The sequence below is a fragment of the Myxine glutinosa genome, chromosome 11 (assembly GCF_964187855.1).
Source record: "Myxine glutinosa chromosome 11, kmMyxGlut1.1, whole genome shotgun sequence".
Taxonomy (NCBI): domain Eukaryota; kingdom Metazoa; phylum Chordata; class Myxini; order Myxiniformes; family Myxinidae; genus Myxine; species Myxine glutinosa.
In genome coordinates, this window is record NC_136271.1 from 96,810,929 (window position 1) to 96,835,291 (window position 24,363).

A 24,363-nucleotide genomic window follows, 5' to 3' on the forward strand; every position below is an offset into this window, starting at 1 on the left:
CAATATCAAGACATCACGTGCGGCTCATTAAAATCATCCCGTACCCTTGGCTAATCACTGACAGTCAAAACGGCTGTTCAACAGCTGTGCTATGAAGTGACCATTGAAGGTTCAAGTGACCATCCGTCGACCATTTTGTCTGACAGTCAAGACACTATTGTCCACAAATAAGTTCACACATTTACTACACGCAGTGTTATTGTTGATATTTAAAGGTTTCAAAGGTGGTAAGTTTCTTTTGTGTTTTCGGTCTTTTTGAAGTTGGTCAAAATGGTCAAATTTTTCGGTCAAAATGCCCATTTTGCACTGGCCTTTTTAAAAGCCAATATCAAGACATCACGTGTAGCTCATTAAAATCATCCCATACCCTTTGGCTAATCACTGACAGTCAAAACGGCTGTTCAACAGCTGTGCTATGAAGTGACCATTGAAGGTTCAAGTGACCATCCATGACCGTTTTGTCTGACAGTGAGGACACTATTGTCCACAAATAAGTTCACACATTTACTACACGCAGCGTTATTGTTGATATTTAAAGTGTTTCAAAGGTGGTAAGTTTCTTTTGCGTTTCAGTATATATATATATATTGTAACGAATTTGGAAAGTGTAAAGAATGTGAGAACTGGTTTGCTGTGTTTTAACTGACCCTCGTAGAGTAAATAAGGTCGAAGGACGTCCCCCTAGTTAATTCCATGAAACTTACACACAGGCCACGATATATCTTTTTAAATAGCTTATATTCCTTATTCTATGTAGGCTAAATATGTGTTTTCCCACTAGATTGACTCTGCATTGTATCAAACGAAATAAGCGTAGGCCCTTTCAATTTCCCAATCATCTCCCGCTCTCCAAAGTTCCTTTCAAAAGCGGTGCGAGTGGTGTTCAATCCCGCAAGCCGCCATTGCCCATGTACTAATCTCGGAGAAGAGGGGGGTAGGAGCCGCCAACTCACAGGCGTGGCACGTCGGTCATGATCAAAGGGGGAATCGGACAGCCCTAACAGCCAACCAGCACCGCGGTGAGCGACCCGGTAGGCGTGCCCTCGACAGCCGGCGGCTTGATTCCGACCCCGAGTAATAAAAGCGACTGGAAGGGACTGCTTCGGAGATGAGAGATGAGATGAGAGGAGAGATGAGCTGTGAGCTGGGCTGTGAGCTGTGAGATGAGAGATGAGAGACGCTCCAAACCAAAAAGGAGAGGTACTTGGAGATGAAAACAAGCTTTGGAGAGACGCGCTGAGAGGAGGGAGACGGCTCCACCAGAAGGAGAGGAGCAGGTGGTGACCGAGCCAGCGCGTGACGTCCACAGCATCAGCAGCGTCGACGCGACCGAGGGTTTTCCCACCAAAAAGGAGCTGCTACCTCCAGCCCTGCCAGTTGCAGGGACCCTGACCCTGCCTCCCTCTCCAGCAACCCACCTCCGCCATTCCTGCCTGCAATTTCCCCCGTGTAAGTGTGAACGTCGTCTGTCTTAATCGTTGTCCTGGGGTTAAGTAAATTGAATAGTATAAGCTAACGATTCACTGTGTGACTGCTTCTTCCATCCATTGCTTGTAAATAACTTTGATCGCTCCTTCTTTTTGCTTGTGTGTAGTAATAAATCCTGTTATTCCTCCGTACTCTGTCTTCTTCTCTCTTCTCTCTTTACATTCGGTCGCTTTAGAGGTTTCCCGATTGAATACCTGTGGCGCGATTGGTCAACGTTGGGGGAGTCGGGCTAATCGGGGATCCTGTAACGGTCGCGGTTGACCATGCCGCTCGGCCCAAAGTAACAATCGTGTCCGCTACCCGTAACAATATATATACATATATATATTGTTACGGACGCGGTTTAGATGTTATTTACCGAGCGGTGGTATTGCCGCGACCGAACAGTTATTCCCCGACTAGACCCCGAGTCCACCCAGACGTTGACCAAATCGCGCTATGCCAAATCAATGATAGAAAGGACACGACGACTGGGAAAGAGGAAACGACGCAAGGGGTACAGTTCTCAAGACCTCCGGAGGAGGGTATAATTACAGTGGTGGAGAAAAGGGGTAGATTACAAGGCAGAGTGAGGTAAAGACACAGAAGAGATGGGCACTTAATTACCGTCTTATCTAAGCCCAGACAAACGGAACAAGGCGGACTTACACAGGGATTGATGGCAGGAAGGGACAGGTAGGTCGATAGCACAAGGTGCACCTTGGCTCGGGGACAGGATAAAGCACGGTCCAGTCCAGAAGATGCGGGGAGGCCTCACAGCGCTCGGAAGGGACGTCTTTCTTGCTTCAAGCTCAGCGCGCATCTGACGTCACCTCCCTCTCCCTGCGCATGCTCAGCGGGGAGTGACACGCCCTCGGCTGGTTGGCTCCGCCCCACTGGGGCCGGTCCGCCGCTTCCATTGGGTGCGGGGGTTACCGGGCGCCGCCCTTGACGAGGAGCTGACAGGGAGCCCCTATTTGGTAACCCCGTCGAGCACATGTTCGATGGCGGCTCGTTGGGAAGGCCTGGTGCCCTCCCAACACCCCCTACCAACCAAGCCGGAGTGAGGACGCGCACTTCCCCGTCGCCCGCCACTGCCGTTGCTGTTGTTGTTGTTGTTGTTGCTGAACCGTGAGGAAGAGCCTGCGGGGAGGTATCGGGAGGTCCTAAACTTCCTAACGGTGCCATACAATCACATTCTGGTGCAACGAAGGGTCAGAATTAATGGAAACGAGTCCTTAACTGACATAGACTAAGAATAACTAGCAAGATGTCCTATAGTTGTCTTACATGAGATGCGGTGAACCTGGGCACGACATTTAATGGGGGAAATAGGGGGAGGTCGGGTCTACAGAGTGTTGTTTACAGAAAATGGGACGAGGGAATGGGGGATTGGGGATAGTTGGGAAGTATTGAGGAAATAGGGGAATATTTACAAGCGGATATGGATGGATGCAAATCCCATATCCGCAACAATATATATATATGAGTGTGTGTGTGTGTGTGTGTGTATGAATGTGCGTGTGTGTGTGCATATATGAATGTGCGTGTGTATATATATACTGTATATGAATGTGCGTGCGTGTGTGTGTATATATTGTTGTGGTTTTGTGGTTTTATAATAAAGGTTAATTTCCCCTCCTAGTTAGATACACTGCAACATGTAGCCTTGTTTAAGCTGTTATTGCTTAGTAAATGTAAGTGTAGTCCTTTCCTGTGTTAGTTTTGCGTTGAGTAGGATAATGAGAATTAGGTATCCTTACGATGCTTCGATGCTTTTGGTTTTGGCACGAAATACCACGAGGCAGGCCTGAACAAGTCGACCGAGGCCAAAGGAAGGCGGAGGAGGAGCCAAAAGTAAGCGCGAGCCGCCAATCAGGGCTCGAGTGGAGTGACTTACCACTGCGGCAAAAGGTGGGGTTTGGAACGTTCAAGTCGGGCTAGGGCGGGGCGTGATAACTCTGTGCCCAGAGCCCCCACCTCAGTTCTCAGTTATGAGATGAGCACACGGCAAGTCAGACCAGTTACGCGATCGGAGTTGTGAAAATACGGCAGTTCAGTTGAGTTGAGCATAACCGCATTGCACACGAACTTGCCCTGCTCCCCGCGCGCGCTCTGCGCAGTATTAATCGCGCTGTAAAGACGACCCACGCCGGGCCACAGACACGCGTTTTTCCTCCTGCCTGCCTTTGCCGATATACGCGCCACAAGGATTTTCCCGCCTGCCTGCCTTCGCCGGGATACGTGCTGTGACCGCCAGAGGGCCACGCCGGGTGAGCTATTCCTGGAGCGACCGAAGCAGCCGCGTTCGGCGCGCGGACATTCTTCTTCCATTTCCCCGTGTGAGTGATCGGGCCCATGTCTGGGAGAGTTAAGACTGCTTAAGTTCTGCCCTGTGTTCCTTCTTCTACCAAATCATTGTACATAGTGTAAATAAATCTGTTCTTCCTTCTGATTCGACCGTCTTGTGTTTTCCATCATTGGCTTAGCATGGTACGAATTAGATCGCTCTGATCGGGTTCTATAAGAAAGGTAACAGCACGGGTCACGTGGTACGCCATCTGCTCGGGCGTACGCAACCACACGTGGTTCGTGCGAGACTCGATCCCCGCTTCCACTGCGGCGTGGGTACTCAAGGTACGTGCAAAATTGTCCCGAGACCCTTTCCCACGTCTGCCCGGACAGTGGCGACTCAGTCTCGCGGTTTTGGAAGACCCAGAGAGAAAAAGGGGCTTAATCTCCCCTTTGTAAGGGAACGGGCTTCGGAAAACCACAACAATATATATACATATATATATATATATATATACATATATATATATACATATATATATATATATATATATACAGTGGAACCTTGACTTACGAGTTTAATTCGTTCCGTGACCGAGCTCGTAACTCAAATTGCTCGTATCTCAAATCAAATTTCCCCATTGAAATGCATTGAAATGCTATTAATCCGTTCCAGCCCACCAAAAACCACACCAATTTTTTAAAAAATATACAGTACGTATATACATACATATATATTATATATCTTATTATAATTGAGCAAACGTATTTGGTGATATTTGTATGTTTTTTTCTTTCTTTTGTATACAAGATCGAGGCTCGTGTAAGAGCTGACATTGATCACAAAAACACAAACTGACACATAAAATAGAAAACATATGATATTGGGAGCGGGAGACAAGATGGAGAGCAGGGACATCGGGAGATCTGTGGGAGGGGGAGGGCTTGGGGTAGGAGGCATGGGAGGGGTGGGAGAGCTAAAAAAAAAAAAACACATGGACGAGGACTTCCAGGAAAGAAGTCGGTATTTCAAAAAAGTGGATCTGGGGTGAATTAGCGGGGGTAGAAAAGATCAAGATTTTGGATGGGGGAAGATAAGATATGGTGGTGAACAGCTGTTTTCAAGACCTGGAGGGAGGAGTGGGATTGAATAGAGTGAGGGAGTTTGTTCCAGAGGCGGGAGAAAAGAGGAATGAAGGAGTGAAGGTGAGCAGAGAGTCTTGATTTTGGCAGTTTAACCAGAAGAGGGTTGCAGGCAGATCTTGTGCGACCTGTTGGAATATTTTGGGGACAGAGCACAGAGAGAGAGAGCTGGGGGAGCAAGGCCGGAGAGGAGTCGGTGGAAGAATATGTGAACCAGACCGTCTTCTTCAAATACAATTAACACCCAAAACACAGTTCGTGTCCTCTTAATTACATACTGTTGCAATATACCTTTTGACCCTTTAGACTGCTGAGACCCCTCAGACCTTTGATGACCCTTTAAGTCCCCCAAGACCCTTCAGACCACCAAGACCCCTGAAGACCCAAAATACCCTTAAAGACTGAAAAGACCCTTAAAGACCCTGAATACCCTTAAAGACCCAAAGGACCAAAAATACCCTGAAGACCCAAAATACCTCTGAAGACCCGAAACGCCCAAAGGACCTAAAAGTCCCCGAAGACCCAAAGGCAACTGAATACCCAAAACACCCCAAAGACCCTTAAAGGCCCAGAGGATCCAAAAGACCCTGAAGACCAAAATGGCCCAAAAGACCCTGAAGACCCAAAACATTCCGAAGACCCACAGCACCCTGAAGACCCAAAATACCCTGAAGACCCAAAACAACCTGAAGACCCAAAACACCCCGAAGATCCAAAAGACCCTTAATGACTCCAAAGAACCAAAATACCCCTAAAACTCTTAAAGATCCAGAGGAACCAAAAGACCATGAAGATCCAATTTTGGCTGCTCACCCACACCATCTCTCCATCACCAGCCACCCTATCTCCCCTCCACCATTCCCCCACTTCCCCCATGATCCCCAATCCACCATCACCACCACTAACCCCTACCCACCATTCCCGCCATCCCTCACTCCCTGAGAAAGCAGACATGGTCAAAGATGCCTACCCGTCTGAAACGACGTGTGGTGAAGCGCCGAGTTATATACTAGCGCCGAGTTATATACTAGCGCCGAGTTATATACCAGCGCCGAGTTATATACGAGCGCCGAGTTATATACGAGCGCCGAGTCACGCTCGTATATATAATTTAGTGCTCCAACCGAATGAGCGAACGCCGTGACGTCCCCGTCACAACGTCCGTCCTGTCTGCGAAGCTCCGGAAGAAGCCATCCCGCAATGCCACATCGTAAAGATGTTAATTCAGATACTCATTAGGTTGGAGCACTTCTTTTTTTTTTGTATACAAGATCGAGGCTCGTGAAAGAGCTAACATTAATCGCACAAAAAGTCAAACCGACACATAAAACACAAAATAAGGGGAGCGGTAGACAAGATGCGGAGACAGGGGGAAGGACACAAACACAACATTTGAGAGCAGGGACATCGGAGAAATGTGGGAGGGGGAGGGCTTGGGGGGAGTAGGGAGCGGTATAAAACATATGAACACTGCAAGGACTTCCAGGAAAGAAGTTGGAATTTCGAAAAAAGTGTATCTGGGGTGAATTAGCGGGGTTAGAAAAGATCAAGGTTTTGGATGGGGGAAGATAAGAGATGGTGGTGAACAGCTGTTTTAAAGACCTGGAGGGAGGAGTGGGATTGAAGGGAGTAGTGGAGTTTGTTCCAGAGGCGGGAGAAAAGAGGAATGAAGGAGTGAAGGTGAGCAGAGAGCCTAGATTTTGGCAGTTTAACCATAAGAGGGTTGCAGGCAGATCTTGTGCGACCTGTAGGAATATTAGGGGGACAGAGCACAGAGAGATCTGGGGGAGCAAGGCCGAATAGGAGTCGGTCGAAGACAGAAAGACCACCAACCTGCCTGCGGTGAGTGAGTGAAAGGCCCTCGGAGTTAGCTTCATCACAGGAGATTCCAATGATTCTGAAAGCTTTGGTTTCAACAGCGTGAAGCCGAGCTAGGTGTGAGGCAGGAGCACCGGCCCAGAGGGGGGAACATTATTCAATTGAGCTGCGGATGAAAGCCTTGTATGTGGTGAGGAGCTCAGGTGTGCCAAGGATCTTCGCACGACAGAGGATGCCCAGTCGGCGACTGGCTTTGGAGGCCAGCTTGGAAATGTGGTTTTCATGATCATGGCAGATAGTGAGACCCAAAAGCTTGAGCGACAGAACTTCTTGGAGAGGATTGTTGAGAAATCAGATGGGAGGGTTTTCCAGTCGGTCGTTTTGGAGAGACATAGTAAGAGTGTGAGATTTTTCAGGATTGAAAGACATGTTCCACTTGTTTTACCAGTCTGTGATTTTGTCCAGGTCTGCAGAGAGTGAGGAGGCTGCAGACTGCCGATATGAGTGATGAATGGAGTGGCAGAGAGTATGTATATGTACATGTATATATATATATATATATATATATATATAATTATATATATATATATATATATATATAATTATATATATATATATATATATATATATATATATATATATATATATATATATATATATATATATATATATATATATATATATATGTATATATATATATATATATATATGTATATATATATATATATATATATATATATATTATATATGTGAAGAATCAGCTCTTCGTTTGCAAAAGAAGTCCACAATAGCCTGGAATGGCGCAGCTTTATTAATAACCAACTTATACGGATCCGGAGGAGACCGACGTCTACAGCAATCTACAGCAAGAACATGCCAAGTCAAGCCTTCCTGAAAACACATTGATTCCCAGTCCATTTATATAGGGACACGTTTTATCAGGAAATCTCCGAGGGAACAAACAACACTGGGAGAGGTTCCTCCCACCGTTATCATTCGGGGGAGTCAGCCCGTCCTTATCAATTGTTTTTCTGGGCTCCGAGAAAACAGAACTGTAACTCACAAAGAGAAGAGTGTATGCTTAGCCAAACAAACCCATATATTTTATGGGTTTGTGTACATGAGTAATCCAAAGCATGTTTATACAGAGTCATGCGTTTGCTGAGATTAAAACAAAATATATATAGTTAACGATAGGTTCATGTCATTCTACTTGCATTACGCTAAAACAAGCGCATGTGGGCGTGGTTTTACGACCAGCCTCGAAAAAAGCACACGTATACAACCCGTTCAGCATGACCTCACTCCAAGCCCCTCCTCATCCAAAACCAAAACGAAGCAAAAACCCTTTATCCACTTTATGAAACAGCACTTTTAGACATCATACAAATCACAACACATTAGCACCCAACGTCTATAACTGAACTTTAGGCAATAACAAATCTACTACTTGACATTCCTTCCTCTTGTCTCGTCGAGACAAAGTATCTTAAGAGACAACGTGCCACATCGGGCTTTATTGAAAAATAATTGTGTAATGCGGGTATTGAAAAAATAATTGTGTAATGCGGGTATCTCCCAAGGGCATATCGTGCGCCCAAAGCGCCTCGCCCGTGCATTTGGCGAACGTGTCGTGTGGTGCGTGCTCGGAGCCTGAGGGCTCAGAACATGAAAGTCCATTAACGTTTCGGATCCACAACGAAGAGGTCTGGTCCAGATGAGGTTCTGCTCCGCCAGAGGGTGCATCACTTCCCCTGCGGAACTGGCTCCCCCCACCCTTTGCAGACCCAGTCCTTGCAGATCTTCGAAGTTAATCAACGGTCATGCCCATGAGGTCCCTCACGTGTTGCTGTTCTGGGGAATACAAAATGTCGTCAGTATCTTGTGTCTCAATTTCCTGGTCAGGGTACAGAGCGTAAAAATCCGAATCCGAATCACTTGAAGCAAAGAGATCCGCAACATGTGGATCAAAGAGATCCGAAACATTTGGATCAAAGAGATCCGAAACATTTGAAGAAAAGAGAGGGACTTCCTTTATGTCAAAGTCTCCCATGGGCGCCTGGTCGGCTTGCGGGTCTAGGACATCCGCGTCGGGTCCCTCAACCGCCAGACCCAGTGTCGCAATCAGATCCATAGTTGGGTCGGAAGGGGGCGTGCAGCTGTCAGCTTGTAATACATAAGCAGCGTTAGCCAGTACACGCAAGGGGTTTATAGCACAAGTATCACAGTCATCACATACACCGTTACAGGCAGCAGCCAGTTCCCACATGGGATCCACACAAGTATCACAGTTGCCACAAAATTCAATGCAATTTTCTGGAGCGCCGGTCGCAACTGCCTTGTTGAAGGACCCGTTCAGGTCGACGGCCTCTGTGGTCAGAGCCATAGTTGTTGTCGGCGGCTTCTTCACTTTCCATCCTGTAAAATACTTTCTCATACAGAGGAGGACTAGAGATTTCATTAGTGCCCCCCAAATTACTACCCCGATTATCACAGCCAGTGCGGTCAATAACCACTTCACTATGGTGCCCGTCCATCCCTGGAACCAGTCAGTGAGCCAGCTAAATGTATAAGAATTTTCGCGCGCGATCCGATCGATCCAATAGTATGTCATGAGCCGTAGCGGTGTCGTTTGCCACCTTTTCTAGGGCCAAAGCCAATTTATCTATCCGGAAACTATCCATGACTGTGCCCGCTCCTGGGAAGAAGAAACCAAACACCTTTTCCCCTAGGCTCCCGTGTAGTTTAGTGGTTCCATCTTCGTTCATGACTGACCTCTTATAACGCCTGTCCAAGGACTTTGGGTCTAGCTCATCCAGTATCTCAACGTCAGGAAGGACTGAACCCAGATAACATGTGCCCCCCCAATTATTTGGTAAATAGGGGTAAGCCTTGTCGCCGCATATAAACATTGTCCCATGGGGTGGGACCAGGTGGGTGGATAAGCACTGGAGTCCCTTTACCACCCCATTAATCCTACTAACCCCCCTAGAGAATGTTATAGCCGTTATGTTGTGGTTGCGTTTATCTTGCAGTACTATTCGTAATGTAATCCCCGAGCTCCCTTGTCCCAGCTTCCCGGGGAGAGTGTAGGCGCATTCTGATTCTCCCATACGCAAGTGGCCGGAACCCTGGAGGCAGACCCTCCCTTTCTGTGGTTTGACCCAGACGGGGGCAGGCCTCTCGGCCACATGGGCAATCATTGACGGGCGATAATTAAATTGTCGATTGCAACTCTTGCCGTTGTCAACCCCTTCTCTTTCCAGCGTGGTGACTAAACATGGGGGATCGATAGGTTGTGAGCAGAGGTCATTGAGGGACAGAGGTAGCACTATCATGTGTATTCCTGTGGTGCCTGCTTGGGGAAAGCGCATGCACGACCAGCGGTGTGTCCTATTTTGAATTGTTGCCACCTCCCTGGCCACTTTCCAATATGTGTTTTCCCCCCTCTTTGGGGCCTTATTCTGGGGGTGTGGCGTGAGTATGTATTCGTTGCATCGTATGTAGTTCTTTTCGCCACCGGCCGCGCCAGGGGTCCAGACGCTGCACCGGACCTGCATAGTCATGCCTTTCTCTAGGCGCGTGCGTGTTTGTAGCTTAAAATCAGGGGTTCCCCATTGGTATCCTGGTTGGGCCAAGGTCTTAATGCTAGCTTGCCCGTCTTCCCGGAACTCTCGTTGCTTTTGTAGTACCATGCCAACGCGTCCAGGCCCTGCCGACAGTGCTAGCCAATTTATGTTCACCCAATTTGTGTGCAGGGCTTTCTGTTCGAAACATGGTAGTGATACTCTTTGTCCCCATGTTACGGTGAGGTGTCGGGTTTCGTTTTCGCATCTATTGGAATCGGAGTTTCCCCTAGCTGCTGTCGCCATCAATAGTATTGTACCTATGATTAGGCCCATCCTTACTGTGTTCTGGGGGTGTGGTGTCTGGTGCTTGTATGGCCAACTTACAGTGCGTGGCGTGGATCCACGAAGTCTTGCCCTTGCAAAAGACTGCCGTTGGTGTAGTCAGCAACACCTGGACTGGTCCCTTCCACCTTGGTTCCAAGGCGTTCTTGCAGGTGAAGTGCTCCATGAACACCTGGTCTTTTTCCTCTGGTGGAACACCTGATCCACAAGTCTCCTGGGAGCGCCTGGTCTACAGGTCTCCAATTTCCTAATCCACTTTTTTCCAAGTGGATCCAATTTTATTCAATATTCAATTTTTAAATTCAATCCCATTTAATCCAGTCCAATTCAAATTAAATTCCATCCTTCTCTCAGCATCCCATTACCTGTTTCCAACATCAATAAAAATAAAATTATAAAATTAATAAAAAATCAATCATCTCAACTCTCAAATCGAATCAAAAAATAAAAATAAACGAAAATTACTTCAGCGAGAGTTTCAACTAGAATTAACACAAACAAACCACCATTAACCTCCATTAACACAAACAAACCACCATTAACCTCCATTAACACAAACAAACCACCATTAACCTCCATTAACACAAACAAACCACCATTAACCTCCATTAACCTCCCCCTATTATTTATTTATTTTCACGAATAAACAAATAATAGAAATAACCTGGTCTACTTCCAATTTCAATTCTGGTCAGTTCTGGTGTCTGGTCACACACAATGTTTTCCTCACCCACTGTGATTCGCTCAAAATAGATTCTCACTGTTATGTCTGAAATTCGTCTCATGAAAACCCATTCAAGAGTCCGGTGTGACAGACAGCCAAACACATAGACACGCCGAAGACCCCAGGGTACCCATCAAACTAGCTTGTCCCCAGATCAACAACACAGCGAAACATGTGATTTTACTAAAATAATCACTTACTCATAACTAGCTGGATAACTAGCATAACTAGCTCAACACCTGGAACTCATAACTAATACTCATACCACTAATTACTCATAATAACTCATAATTACTTCTGTAATTACTCATGCCAATACTTACTTAAAATAATGTAATATCCCAATCTTCACCCCTTATGCAAATCGAAGCACCCCGGACAACCCACAACCAATATCAACCACTGTAGCCGCCTTCCCCTCCAGGCAGCCACACACAGCCACATACATCTCCATCCACGTCACACAAGACAACAGCCAACGAGTGTGTCCACCACACAGAAACCTTTGGCAATGCAACAACCGAACTCCCAGACAACCAACAACAAAACCCAATCCATCTCCATGGCTCATCAAGCAGTTCCAACTTAATCCAGCTTCACATACCGATTTCCCCAAAAACTCGTGAAACTTCACCCCCATTCTGGAAAAACCCTAGACTAAACCCTGACACCCTAAATAACTTCAGACCCATCTCCAATCTACCCTTTCTGTCAAAAGTTTTGGAACGTGCTGTGGCCACTCAACTCAAACATCACCACTCTGCCAATAACCTGTATGAAACATCCCAATCCGGATTCTGCTCCAGCCACAGTACTGAAACTGCTCTCCTCAAAATCACCAGCGACCTTTTCTCTCCTCTGATGCCGGCAACCTCAACATTTTCATCCTCCTCACCTCAACGCCTCCTTTGACATCATCAATCACACCATCCTCCTCACCCTGTTTAGACCAGCTTGTGCCTATTAAACCCAAATCAGTTCACTCCCAAGCCTACAAGGACCACCTACAGCACTGCAAAGATGTCCTCTACTCCACCTACTACCCTCAAATTATCCACTCTGGCTCCGGAATCCCAAAAGCACTCTTCTCTACAATAAACAAACTAAATAAACAAACTTTACAACGTGAACAAACTCCTCAGCTCCCTGGATACCACCACCTTGCTCCACACACCTGTTGGTGCACACCTGTGCACTCACACCTGGTGCCACCTGCACCCTCCTTCCTTCCTGGACCATTCATCCAAAGCAAAATTGACAGCATCTACAACAGCTTAATCACCACAATTCACTCCCCCTTAAGGTGTCCCCCAAGGTTCAGTTCTTGGCCCCCTCCTCTTCGTCCTGTACCTATCCCCCCTTGGTCACTTAATCCGTCATGCACCATAGCCAATGCACCATGGTCTCCAATTCCACTGCTTCACCGATGACATCCAGCTTTTTCATCTCCACCAAATCGTGCTCCACCACCACCCACTCTATCCTGACAAACTGCCTAACTGAAATAAAATTCTAGCTTCAGATCAGCTTCCTCGAACTTAACTACGCTAAATCTGAATTAATCTTCATTCCCCCCAACATCGATGGTTTCCCAGTATCCACATCCGGAATCTTGGCATCATCATTGACCAAAACCCTCTCCTTTGAAAAATACACTAAACAGATCATAAAGACCTTAAACCTTAATCATAAAAACTGAAAAATGCTTCGCCATGGAATAGTCCACCACTCATGTAAATAATCATAAGAGTTCTGCGAAACATCTCCATCTTTAAAACTTTGCCAACCAAATTTAAACCACATGTTTTCCCCCCAAAAAATAAGTCACATTCTTTGTATATTGCCAACATTGTTCATCGTTTAAGTATCATCCAGACCTAAATTTTTTATAAACCATCAACTTGTAGATGCATTTATTTATATCCCATTAACCCAAGAACTCTCAATTGCTTGGTTATATTTTAGTAATGTCATATATCCATATTTCTTTTCCAAATTGTTCCTGATATACACATTAATCCCATCTGTCTTCGTTTCCAGATGAACTCAAATCAGGAAATCAACACAACTCCTTATTACCTCCAATCAATTCAAAATTAAATCAAACAATTCAAAACCAGATCGGATCAGCGATCAGAAATCACTTTTCCAATCAACACATTCCAAGCAACAATTCATTCAAAGACCAAGCTTAAAAACACAACTCTCATCTTACAGTGACAAGTAAGCAACCAACCTACTTCACACTAAAACAAATAACTTTTCATCACCCCTTCCTTGATGGAAAAACTTGATGATTACACAAAGTTCCCGTTTACATTTTGTGACTCACAGCTCCTGCCTCCATGGAACAATGACGCCTGAGCACTCAATTAGCCCTCCCAGTACCAAAGACTTACAATCAGACCGACAGACAGACAAATAACAGAGGCATGTCGCCAGCCCCAGCACAGGACATCCCCTTTCCGGGCAGGCATAATATAATCCACAGCATCGAAATGCCAATTTCTATCCGGGGCCTCGCAAAGCCAGAATCCATGCATGCGTGCTCCATCATGCAACCCGATCTGTACTCGGTGCGCCCGGCGCCCCCTATACTCAGTGAGTTATAATAACCACAATATCTCTGGCACCCAGCTCGTGATACCACAATTTAATCCACGTTACTTGCATCTCTTCATCCTCACAAATGTCCTCCTCTTGACATGACTTAAATTAAATTCCAGCGTACTGTACCTGACGCGTCCAGTCGGCACCGGAAGTCTGTTTATTTCTTGAGACCCCTGAATCGGGACATCAACGACAATTACAACGACAAACAGGACTCGATATTCTCTGTTCATTAATTACGTACATGATTTTGGTTTTACCCACAATATATGTCCCGATATTCTCTCCAGATTTAAGTTCTATATCCTGTCGTTAAAGCAACACCCTGTAGACTGACTCCGCCTGTCGTTCTTCCAAGGTTAGTGAATTACCTCTGACCTTTCCCTTGCATATCTCGAACAAAGGTCAACTAAACTTTAAAAGGTCAAACTTCGAATTGGGGTAACCAGCGCTTTATTATCCCACAAGTAATGCAAGTCCGGCGACAATGGACAAATGACCATTAATGTGGCTCTACATAGCATAATGCTAACTTCTACGAATCCAACAACCGTCACAATCCGTCCAGGAACTTCCGTACGAGGCGTGCTTCACAATGCCCATCGCACATCCTTCCTCGTTCGCACAACGCTTCATCAACGCACCTCCTCGCGTCCACACCTTGGCACAAGCCACACCACATACCGACAGTTGAAACCTCGACCGTCCTCCTTCCTCGGATCAGCGTTCTATTGAAAACGTGACATTTCTGCCTACCTCAATCAGAGATCTCTCTGAATCTCATTTATTCGCACTGTATCTCACTTACTGTATGAACAAGACTTTTTGGCTCCGGAAATTAATTACTCTGTCTAGAAATCGTTTAATTTAACCATCCTAAATAAATCCATCCATCTATCCATCTTATAAATCCATCTTAAATAACGTATTCGTCCTGTGACATTGCCTGGCATATATGTCACAGCCGGCCACTATTCCGACATGGCTCATGACTCATGTCTAATTCTGACAAGAAGATGAAGGATGAAGGACATGATATGAAGAAGAAGATTTTGACAAGATACTGACATGTGAACGTCCGACATCCAGCAAAGTCGAAATGACCCACAATGCATTTGGGCACACACTTCCTCTGAGAGTGGGCGAGTTATCGCCGGCACTCTGAGCAACCTCATCGCACCCGACCCCAAAATGCACTATATGACACCAATTTCAAAGGTGAGCTGCCTCAGCGATACATCCCACACATACAATACACAATATCTGCCATTGAACGAACTCTTCAATTCAAGTAAAACACACATATTGATTCGAATTCTGCAACCATCTCCAAGAAACCGCTTCATATCAACAGTAGATCGACAAGGGCACTCCGGGTGCTTTCCTGACCCGATTTATATCAATTCGCTTCCCAAACACTCCCAAACAGATGAAAATCCGGACTCAGTTCAGGACCTCGCCTGTTCTCTCGGATAGACGTTAAAATGGACATTCCCGGCCTGAATTTCCCCCAAGTCGAGCAGATCGCTTACAAAGTTTCACACCGAAACCCTCTGCTTTGCACATGACACACAGACAAACACATTGGCCAGACACACACGTCAATTAACATCCCAATATACATTCATTCCTCATTCATATACGATTGAGTCTCCCATTCTTCGCGCGAAACTCAGATCGACTCAAATCATGCCTTTATCCAGCCACTCCCAAACAATCTTTGCTCATTCATGTTACGTCTCTCATTCAAGGAAAAGGATTTTTTGGGACGGGTTTGGACGGGGGTTGGGTTGAGGTGGAAAGGGGAGGCAGGGCGGGGGGTGTTGGGGTGTTGCCTAGAGCCCCGGGACTGAGCTCAGGTCTTGGGGGGGGGTTGGGGGCATGGTGGCTACCTCCCCTTTCGCGGGGTCTTGGTCCGGATTATGGACGAGCGGCATTAGCCGCTGATTTGCTTGCTTAACTACCTCCTTAATTGTTTCACCTGGCCCATTTCCTGTGAGCTTATTTATTTTCTCTTGTCCACCAGATCCTGGCCTGCTTTATCTGGACCTCTTGTCTAGAACTTAGTCTAAAGCTTCCTGGCTTGACCTCGTAGTTGTCACTACCTTCTTGTCAAACCTACCTGGTACCTACGCATTTCACCCTTCCTGGCCATGTCCCTTTGGCCGTCTAAGTTTCTATGGCTTTCTATCTAAGTTTAGCCACAGCCCTTCGTTCCCTGGCATGCAATGGCATACCCCATCTTGTCTCTGGGCTGTTCCTTCCTGGAAAAATCTTGGCCACCTGGTTTCAACCTATATGGCTGTCCGACCTCATTTTCCCCTCCTGGTGCTAACTGTAACTTTAAGCTTACTGTTAAGTCCTTACTTGTATCCTTACTATTATTTATTTATCCTGGCTTTAACAAAGCTACGCCATTCTGAGGCCTAAATGAGCCTCTACTTACAATTTCTGTTCGAGTGCAGACAGCGGGGAAGACAAGGAGACTGAACCCGCTCGAAGGAGGAAGGTACGAATTTGGAATAATAGCCCTCTGATATCAACGTGCCGGCGCCGGCCTCAGGTCAGCCTTCCTCCTGTCCATCGGGCTCCGTTTCCCGTCCTCCGCGTCTGTTGACACCCCACTCCTGGTACCATCTGTGAAGAATCAGCTCTTCGTTTGCAAAAGAAGTCCACAATAGCCTGGAATGGCGCAGCTTTATTAATAACCAACTTATACGGATCCGGAGGAGACCGACGTCTACAGCAATCTACAGCAAGAACATGCCAAGTCAAGCCTTCCTGAAAACACATTGATTCCCAGTCCATTTATATAGGGACACGTTTTATCAGGAAATCTCCGAGGGAACAAACAACACTGGGAGAGGTTCCTCCCACCGTTATCATTCGGGGGAGTCAGCCCGTCCTTATCAATTGTTTTTCTGGGCTCCGAGAAAACAGAACTGTAACTCACAAAGAGAAGAGTGTATGCTTAGCCAAACAAACCCATATATTTTATGGGTTTGTGTACATGAGTAATCCAAAGCATGTTTATACAGAGTCATGCGTTTGCTGAGATTAAAACAAAATATATATAGTTAACGATAGGTTCATGTCATTCTACTTGCATTACGCTAAAACAAGCGCATGTGGGCGTGGTTTTACGACCAGCCTCGAAAAAAGCACACGTATACAACCCGTTCAGCATGACCTCACTCCAAGCCCCTCCTCATCCAAAACCAAAACGAAGCAAAAACCCTTTATCCACTTTATGAAACAGCACTTTTAGACATCATACAAATCACAACACATTAGCACCCAACGTCTATAACTGAACTTTAGGCAATAACAAATCTACTACTTGACATATATATAATACAGTCATACCCCGTTTTACCCATTTCAACCTACGTCAAATCCGACTTTACGCCACTCTTCTGGAGTAAATTTCAGTTCAGCGAACGTCATTATGTGCGACTTTACGTCACTCCTACGGACGTGGAAAAAAAAATTTCCTTTAAAATATATTTAAAATAAATAAAATAGTACATAAAATAACAATAAAAGAAGCTAAAAAACAATTTAAAATACAATAAAAATCACATTAAAAATATATTAAAATGTACGTACAGTATACTGTACGTACGCGCAGCTGCTGGTTCTCATTCAAAACAGAGGCGACGTACAGTATTCCTTTACTGTGTCTGTGTTAGCCATGGGTCCTAAGAAGGATAATTGCTTGTGTTTCCAAGCGTAATGTGGTTACGATGGAAGATAAGTTAAATCTGATTAAAAGGTATGAAAAAGGTGAAAAAGTGTCGGTGATAGCGCATAGACCTTATCGCGAATCGGAACCACAATGCGTCATGGGATCGGAAAGGGGCAATAGCGCCGCAGGTGTTCGCTGTCACTTTGACAGACTGCTTGTTTACATTGACACACTACGTGATCCTTACCACTTAAACTACTTTTAGGACTTTTTTACTGTGACAAATTAACTGTGAACTGTGATCAGCTCATGAGCCAGTATTTGCAAGCCAAGGACACCGTCACAAAACTGAAAGCCACCATTGCAGTATGTAACAAGAAGCTTACTGTTTCGGACATAGCAAACTGTGATGAACTTGTGAAACTTTATACAGGTTTACCTAGTTATGACCTGTTTAAGTGGTTATTAGCAGAAGTATCCCCTCATGCACAGAACCTTCATTATTATAAGGGGAAATTATCAATGGAAGACAAGACCTGGCAAATAAACAATACTACAAAACTCGGAGTTAAGCGATCTCAATCTTTAGAGGATCAACTACTCATGACACTCATGAAGCTTCGGCTTAATCTTCGCAAGGAGGACCTCGTATTTCGCTTTGGATTAGGACAAAGCACAGCGGCCACCATAATTCTTAAATGGAAGAAGTTTGGAACAACCAGGACTCTTCCTAGAGCTGGCCGCCCGGCCAAACTGAGCAATCGGGGGAGAAGGGTCTTGGTAAGAGAGGTGACCAAGAACCCGATAGTCACTCTGGCTGAGCTCCAGAGATCCTGTGTGGAGATGGGAGAAACTTCCAGAAGGACAACCATCACTGCAACACTCCACCGATCTGGGCTTTATGGCAGAGTGGCAAGACGGAAGCCTCTCCTCAGTGAAAGACACATGAAAGCCCACTTGGAGTTTGCAAAAAGCACCTAAAGGACTCTCAGACTGTCAAAAACAAGATTCTGTGGTCTGATGAAACCAAGATTGAACTGTTTGGCTTCCGTCTGGCAACTCTGCCATAAAGCCCAGATCGGTGGAGTGTTGCAGTGATGATTGTCCTTCTGGAAGTTTCTCCCATCTCCACACAGGATCTCTGGAGCAAAGCCAGAGTGACCATCGGGTTCTTGGTCACCTCTGTTACCAAGGCCCTTCTCCCCCGATTGCTCAGTTTGGCCGGGCGGCCAGCTCTAGGAAGAGTCCTGGTTGTTCCAAACTTCTTCCATTAAGAATTATGGTGGCCGCTGTGCTCTTGGGAACCTTCAATGCAGCAGAAATTTTTATGTGGGCTTCTCCAGATCTGTGGCTCGACACAATCCTGTCTCTGAGCTCTGCAGGCAGTTCTTCGACCTCATGGCTTGTTTTTGCTCTGATATGCATTGTCAGCTGTGAGACCTTATATAGACAGTGTGTGCCTTTCAAATCATGTCCAATCAATTGAATTTACCACAGGTGGACTCCAATGAAGGTGTAGAAACATCTCAAAGATTATCAAGAGAAATGGGAGGGACCTGAGCTAAATTTCAAGTGTCATAACAAAGGGTATGAATACTTATGTAAATGTGATATTTCAGTTTTTTCTTTAAATTTGCAAAACTTTCTAAAATCCTGTTTTCTTTTTGTCATTATAGGGTACTAGCAGAAGCAGAAGTACCCGGCATTGCCGGGCGGGGGAGGGGAGGGGAGGGGAACGGGGGGGGAGGAGGAGAGGGGAACGGGGGGGGAGGGGAGAAGAGTGGGAGGGGGAGGGGGAGAGGGGAGAAGAGGGGGGGATGGGGAGGGTGAGGGATGGGAGGGGATGGGATGGTGGAGGGGGAGAGGGGGGGGATGGGGAGGGTGAGGGATGGGAGGGGGTGGGAGGGGGGAGAGGGGAGGGGGGAGAGGGAGGGGGAGGGAGAAAACGGAGGGGGAGGGGGAGGGGGGAGGGGGAGGGGGAAAAGGGAGGGGGAGGGGGAGGGGGAAAAGGGAGGGGGAGGGGGAGGGGGAAAAGGGAGGGGGAGGGGGAGGGGGAAAAGGGAGGGGGAGGGGGAGGGGGGAAAGGGGGAGGGGGAGGGGGAAAAGGGGGAGGGGAGGGGGAGGGGGAAAAGGGGGAGGGGGAGGGGAGGGGGAAAAGGGAGGGGGAGGGGGAGGGGGAGGGGGAAAAGGGAGGGGGAAAGGGAGGGGGAGGGGGAGGGGGAGGGAGAAAAGGGAGGGGGAGGGAGAAGGGGGAGGGAGAAAAAGGGAGGGGGAGGGGAGGGAGAAAAGGGAGGGGGAGGGGAGGGAGAAAAGGGAGGGGGAGGGGAGGGAGAAAAGGGAGGGGGAGGGGGAGGGAGAAAAGGGAGGGGGAGGGGGAGGGAGAAAAGGAGGGGGAGGGGGGGAGGGGGAAAAGGGAGGGGGAGGGGGGAGGGGGAAAAGGGAGGGGGGGGAGGGGGAGGGGGAAAAGGGGGGGGGAGGGGGGAGGGGAAAATGGAGGGGGAGGGGGGAGGGGGGAAAGGGAGGGGGAGGGGGAAAAGGGAGGGGGAGGGGGAAAAGGGAGGGGGAAAAGGGAGGGGGAGGGGGAAAGGGAGGGGAGGGGGCAAAGGGAGGGGGAGGGGGAAAAGGGAGGGGGAGGGGGAAAAGGGAGGGGGAGGGGGAAAAGGGAGGGGGAGGGGGAGGGGGAAAGGGAGGGGGAGGGGAGGGGGAAAAGGGAGGGGAGGGGGAGGGGAAAGGGAGGGGGAGGGGAGAAGGGGAGGGGTAGGGTGGAGGGTAGGGTGGAGGGGGAAGGGAAGGGGGGACGGAGGGGGGAGGGGGAAGGGGGAGGGAATGGGATGGCCAGTCAACAATGACGTTGCAGTTCTCATGGTCGGAGAGCAGCACAACAATCGGACATAGTCCTGCATATTCGCAACAGCACGAAGCGGATTTTGGAGACTCACCGATCCTGTGACGTCCTCCAGTACTGGCGTTGCCGGGCGGGGGAAGGGAGACCCGTACATTCCCAACCCGTACATTCGCCCTCTCGACTCAAGCCCACTCGGACAAAAGCCTCGCACAAATTACACCATGAAGGCCCAATGGTCATGTCTATGCCACAAATCACGGGCGCACTGAATTTAAAATATATAGAACGCTCATACTCCGTGAAAAGTGAAGCCGCCGTGTCGCCATCTTGGTCAGCACGACTCGGCCAACTCGCTCCGCGGATCTCGTTTTGTGCGGCAATAAACTGCTCCAATCGGTTACGGAAGGGTTGTGGAAAGACGTTTCACAGCTGTTTCAAAGACATTTAATTCATATCGCACAAAATCAATACAAAACACGATCGCATAAAAGGTGAAAAAACGTGTGACGTGTGACGGGATGGAACATCACATGATCGCTCTGAGCGAATCAGTCTGGCGGCGGGAATGGAACATCACGTGATCGCTCTGAGCGAATCAGCGAGCTGCTCTGGAACCGGCTGAGATTAGCGGGTACTTCGCTGAAATGCGCTGAGGTAAATATGAATAAAAAATATGGATCGTCAAATATTTTGAGTTCGGCCATGTTCGTCCCAGGCTCAATGGCCATGTCTATGTCAAATATCAAGCACGTAAGCCTCTCCGTTTAGGAGTCTATCGGTAACATTACACACACACACACACACACACACACACACACACACACACACACACACACACACACACACACACACACACAAACTGTGTTTTATTTATATAGATTGAGTGTAGATTGATGAGGGAAAAGATGAATTTAAACGATTTCAGTATGAGGATGCAACATAACAAAATGTGAAAAAAGTGAAAGGGTCTGAATACTTTCTGAATGCACTGTATAGCCAGACAATCGGCATGCAGTTAAACACCAAATAAAAGTAACCTGAAAAAGGACATTATTCCACTACCGCCGACCCCACCTACATGGTGATCACAAAGGCCGACAAGTGGCGATGAGGCCACACCCCGAAGAATGATTGGTTAGGGTACGATCGAGTGATGTGGTGGCGGCCGCTGGTTGGAGCAGGCACGGGCGTCGTCTGGGTGCTGTGTGGAGCAGACGGCGAGTGGACGGGCACAGCCTGCTCGTTTTGCGCTCAGCGGCTAGAGGAGCGAACTGCACACCGAGGCCTGCATTTTGCCGCACACGGACTGCGGACCGAGGCCTGCGTTTTCCCGTGAGAGAACTGTGCACAGAAGCCTGTGTTTTCCCGCACATGGACTGCGGACCGAGGCCTGCGTTTTCCCACGAGTGGACTGTGCACGGAGGCCTGTGTTTTCCCGCGCAGAGGCGCGGGGCCTGTGACGATTCCCGACAGGGTTCAAGAGCCGCTCAGAGCTAAGTACACTACATTTTTACTTTCGTTCTTTGATATTTCCCCCAGTGTTGTCTGCGAGGTTGTGTGGGGGCGATCCCTTTCGGAATATTAGGTTTACCGTGCATTCTTTTGTTACCAGCATTTCTTTCAATAAAGCCGGTATTTTTGTATTATAATCCTTTGTTTTCACTGACGTCACAGTTACCCATCTCGCATTGCGCGGCGGCCATTTTGATACCCAAGCTAATCTGTCCGTGTGCGCTGATATTGATTTGTTGCGTTGGTTTATGGTGAATGCGGATCGCAAAAAGTCTGTTTTATAAAGTAATTTTGTTTGTTTTGTCACGTTCATGTGGAGTGTGGTGCCATCTAGTTTATATTACGTATTGTTGCCCAACAAACACAGAACATTCGGTTTAAGTTTGCCGTGGACCAGTGAACTGGTGAACACCTGGGCAGTGGGTCAACCTGCAACCAACTACCTGTAGAACAGACTTGGAGTGTACGTAAGGATACGGTAGATCCAGGCTTGAGTATGGCTAGCAGTGCGAGTGCCAACCTTGGCTACCAAGAGACGCTCCCCCCGAACGTTCTTGTTCGTTACAAAGAGAAGATTTCTGTCATTGGGTGTGACCCTTATGGTCTATCAAATGATCAATTTGAGAAGAATGTGAGCAAGTGGCCTCAGGTGACCCACATCGACGTGATCAACTACCTGTTGTTCAGCAAATCGGCCTATACCAAAGATGAGTTGAAGAAGTATAAATCCCTCGAGGCATACAGGTTGTACCAAGATGGATGGGTGCGACAAATCCTACACAAAGAACTGAATGACGTCCACTTGATTCGATCCAAGGTATTAATATATTACACAAACATGTATTTTTTAAAGCTGCTTGTGTTAATGTTATGGACCTGATTGATTAAGTGCCCTCCATTTGTTCAAAAACCACTGCAGTTTTAAGCTGTGCATGCATGTGTGCATACTTTGTAGACATGTGACGCACAGTGCGAAGTGAGTGCCGCCATGTGTGCTTTGTGCGTATGGCCATAAGTCATCACCTATATTTATCATGTAAGCAACGAATACATAGCACGTTCTTCACATGATAAAATCGAGATTCATTTTGACCGAGTTGATAAGAGTACATAACTTTAGAAAGTTTATTGGACAGTTTCAAATTCAATACTTTTATGTTCCAGGTTTCGCATTCCATGAAACATGTTCTTACTTACTGTTAACAAAATGCTCGGAGCAGACAGGTGTGCGATCCCACTGTGATTCCGTTTGGATGTCACTGCGATTGATGGCAGCCTTCCACAAACGCCGCCTCTCTTCACTTAAATTTCTTGTTTCCTCACCCTGATTCAGCAGAAGTTTGGGCGTTTTGTAAAACTTAACTCCTGGCCTAACGCCTGGCCTGTTTGAACAACGAAATACGCCGCAAATTGGCATGACTGGTCGTGAACAAAAACGATTTAATGTGAATCCGCTGACGACGTTGTTCGAGAGGGTATCAAAATGGCCGAGGTGTCCCAGGGTGCCCTGCGCGCGTGCTCCGATGACGTCACAAGAAAACAAGCAATTCCGTGTCAGTCGAGTTGATTATCGCAGTTTAGAAGACGTCCAGTGGGACGCGTAAAGGTAAGCCACGCTACCGTCCACTATGCTCCCCGCACGTATAAAGAAGGTCTGCCATCATTGACTGAACGACTCGGAGTGTTAAGCTCGTTCGGCTAATCCGTCCGCAGGGATGTTAACCCCGGGCACGCGACAGTATATTTCGTTTTTGGCCCCATCACTCAATGGTCAAGTATCACTTTAATAAATTAAAAAGTTATTGTATGCTGATCATGACTTTCACTAAAATTGATTCGATTCGGCCTTGTCACACACCCAATCACACACCCAACCTGCCTACCAAGCTCAGCCGAATCCGTCCGCAACTTTTTGACATATTGTGATATATATCGGGTTTGTTTGCCCTATCTCTCAATGGTGAAGAATCACTTTTAAAATGTTTGGTCGGGATCCATATTCGGATCAACAACAAAATCTAATTAATTCTTCCTTGTCACACACCCTGAATCAAATTCACACACCCTGAATTTGGCTGAATCCATACACAACTTTTTGAGATATACTTGACAGACAGACAAACAGACAGACAGGAGTGCAAAGATAACCTCTTTTTAATTTATTTTTTAATACATTGGCTAACATGAGGAGCATGAGGAGATGCACAACATGAGGGGATTCCCCACATGCATGGATGCACGACAGCATGCGGAGATGCACAACATGAGGGGATTCCACACATGCATAGATGCACGACAGCATGAGGACATGCACACCATGAGGGGATTCCCCACATGCATGGATGCACGACAG

General features: G+C 47.1%; 2 protein-coding genes across 2 annotated transcripts in view; one reads left to right on the plus strand and one right to left on the minus strand.

Moving 5' to 3' along the window:
• Window positions 1-24,363, plus strand: part of FOXN2 (forkhead box N2) — a 339,657-nt gene that overhangs the window by 186,248 nt on the left and 129,046 nt on the right. The gene's annotated exons all lie outside the window — the stretch shown is intronic.
• On the minus strand, window positions 7,518-12,486 carry LOC144894308 (uncharacterized). The gene is made up of 2 exons (XM_078786870.1): window positions 11,235-12,486; window positions 7,518-11,144 (listed from the first exon to the last, which is right to left on the minus strand). Exon 2 carries the CDS (start codon window positions 10,620-10,622, stop codon window positions 9,282-9,284), a length of 1,341 nt encoding a protein of 446 aa, XP_078642996.1. The 5' UTR covers window positions 10,623-11,144; window positions 11,235-12,486; the 3' UTR covers window positions 7,518-9,281.

Excerpts from the sequence above, each read along its gene's own strand:
- LOC144894308 (XM_078786870.1), bottom strand. The coding sequence starts at position 10,622 with ATGGGCCTAATCATAGGTACAATACTATTGATGGCGACAGCAGCTAGG.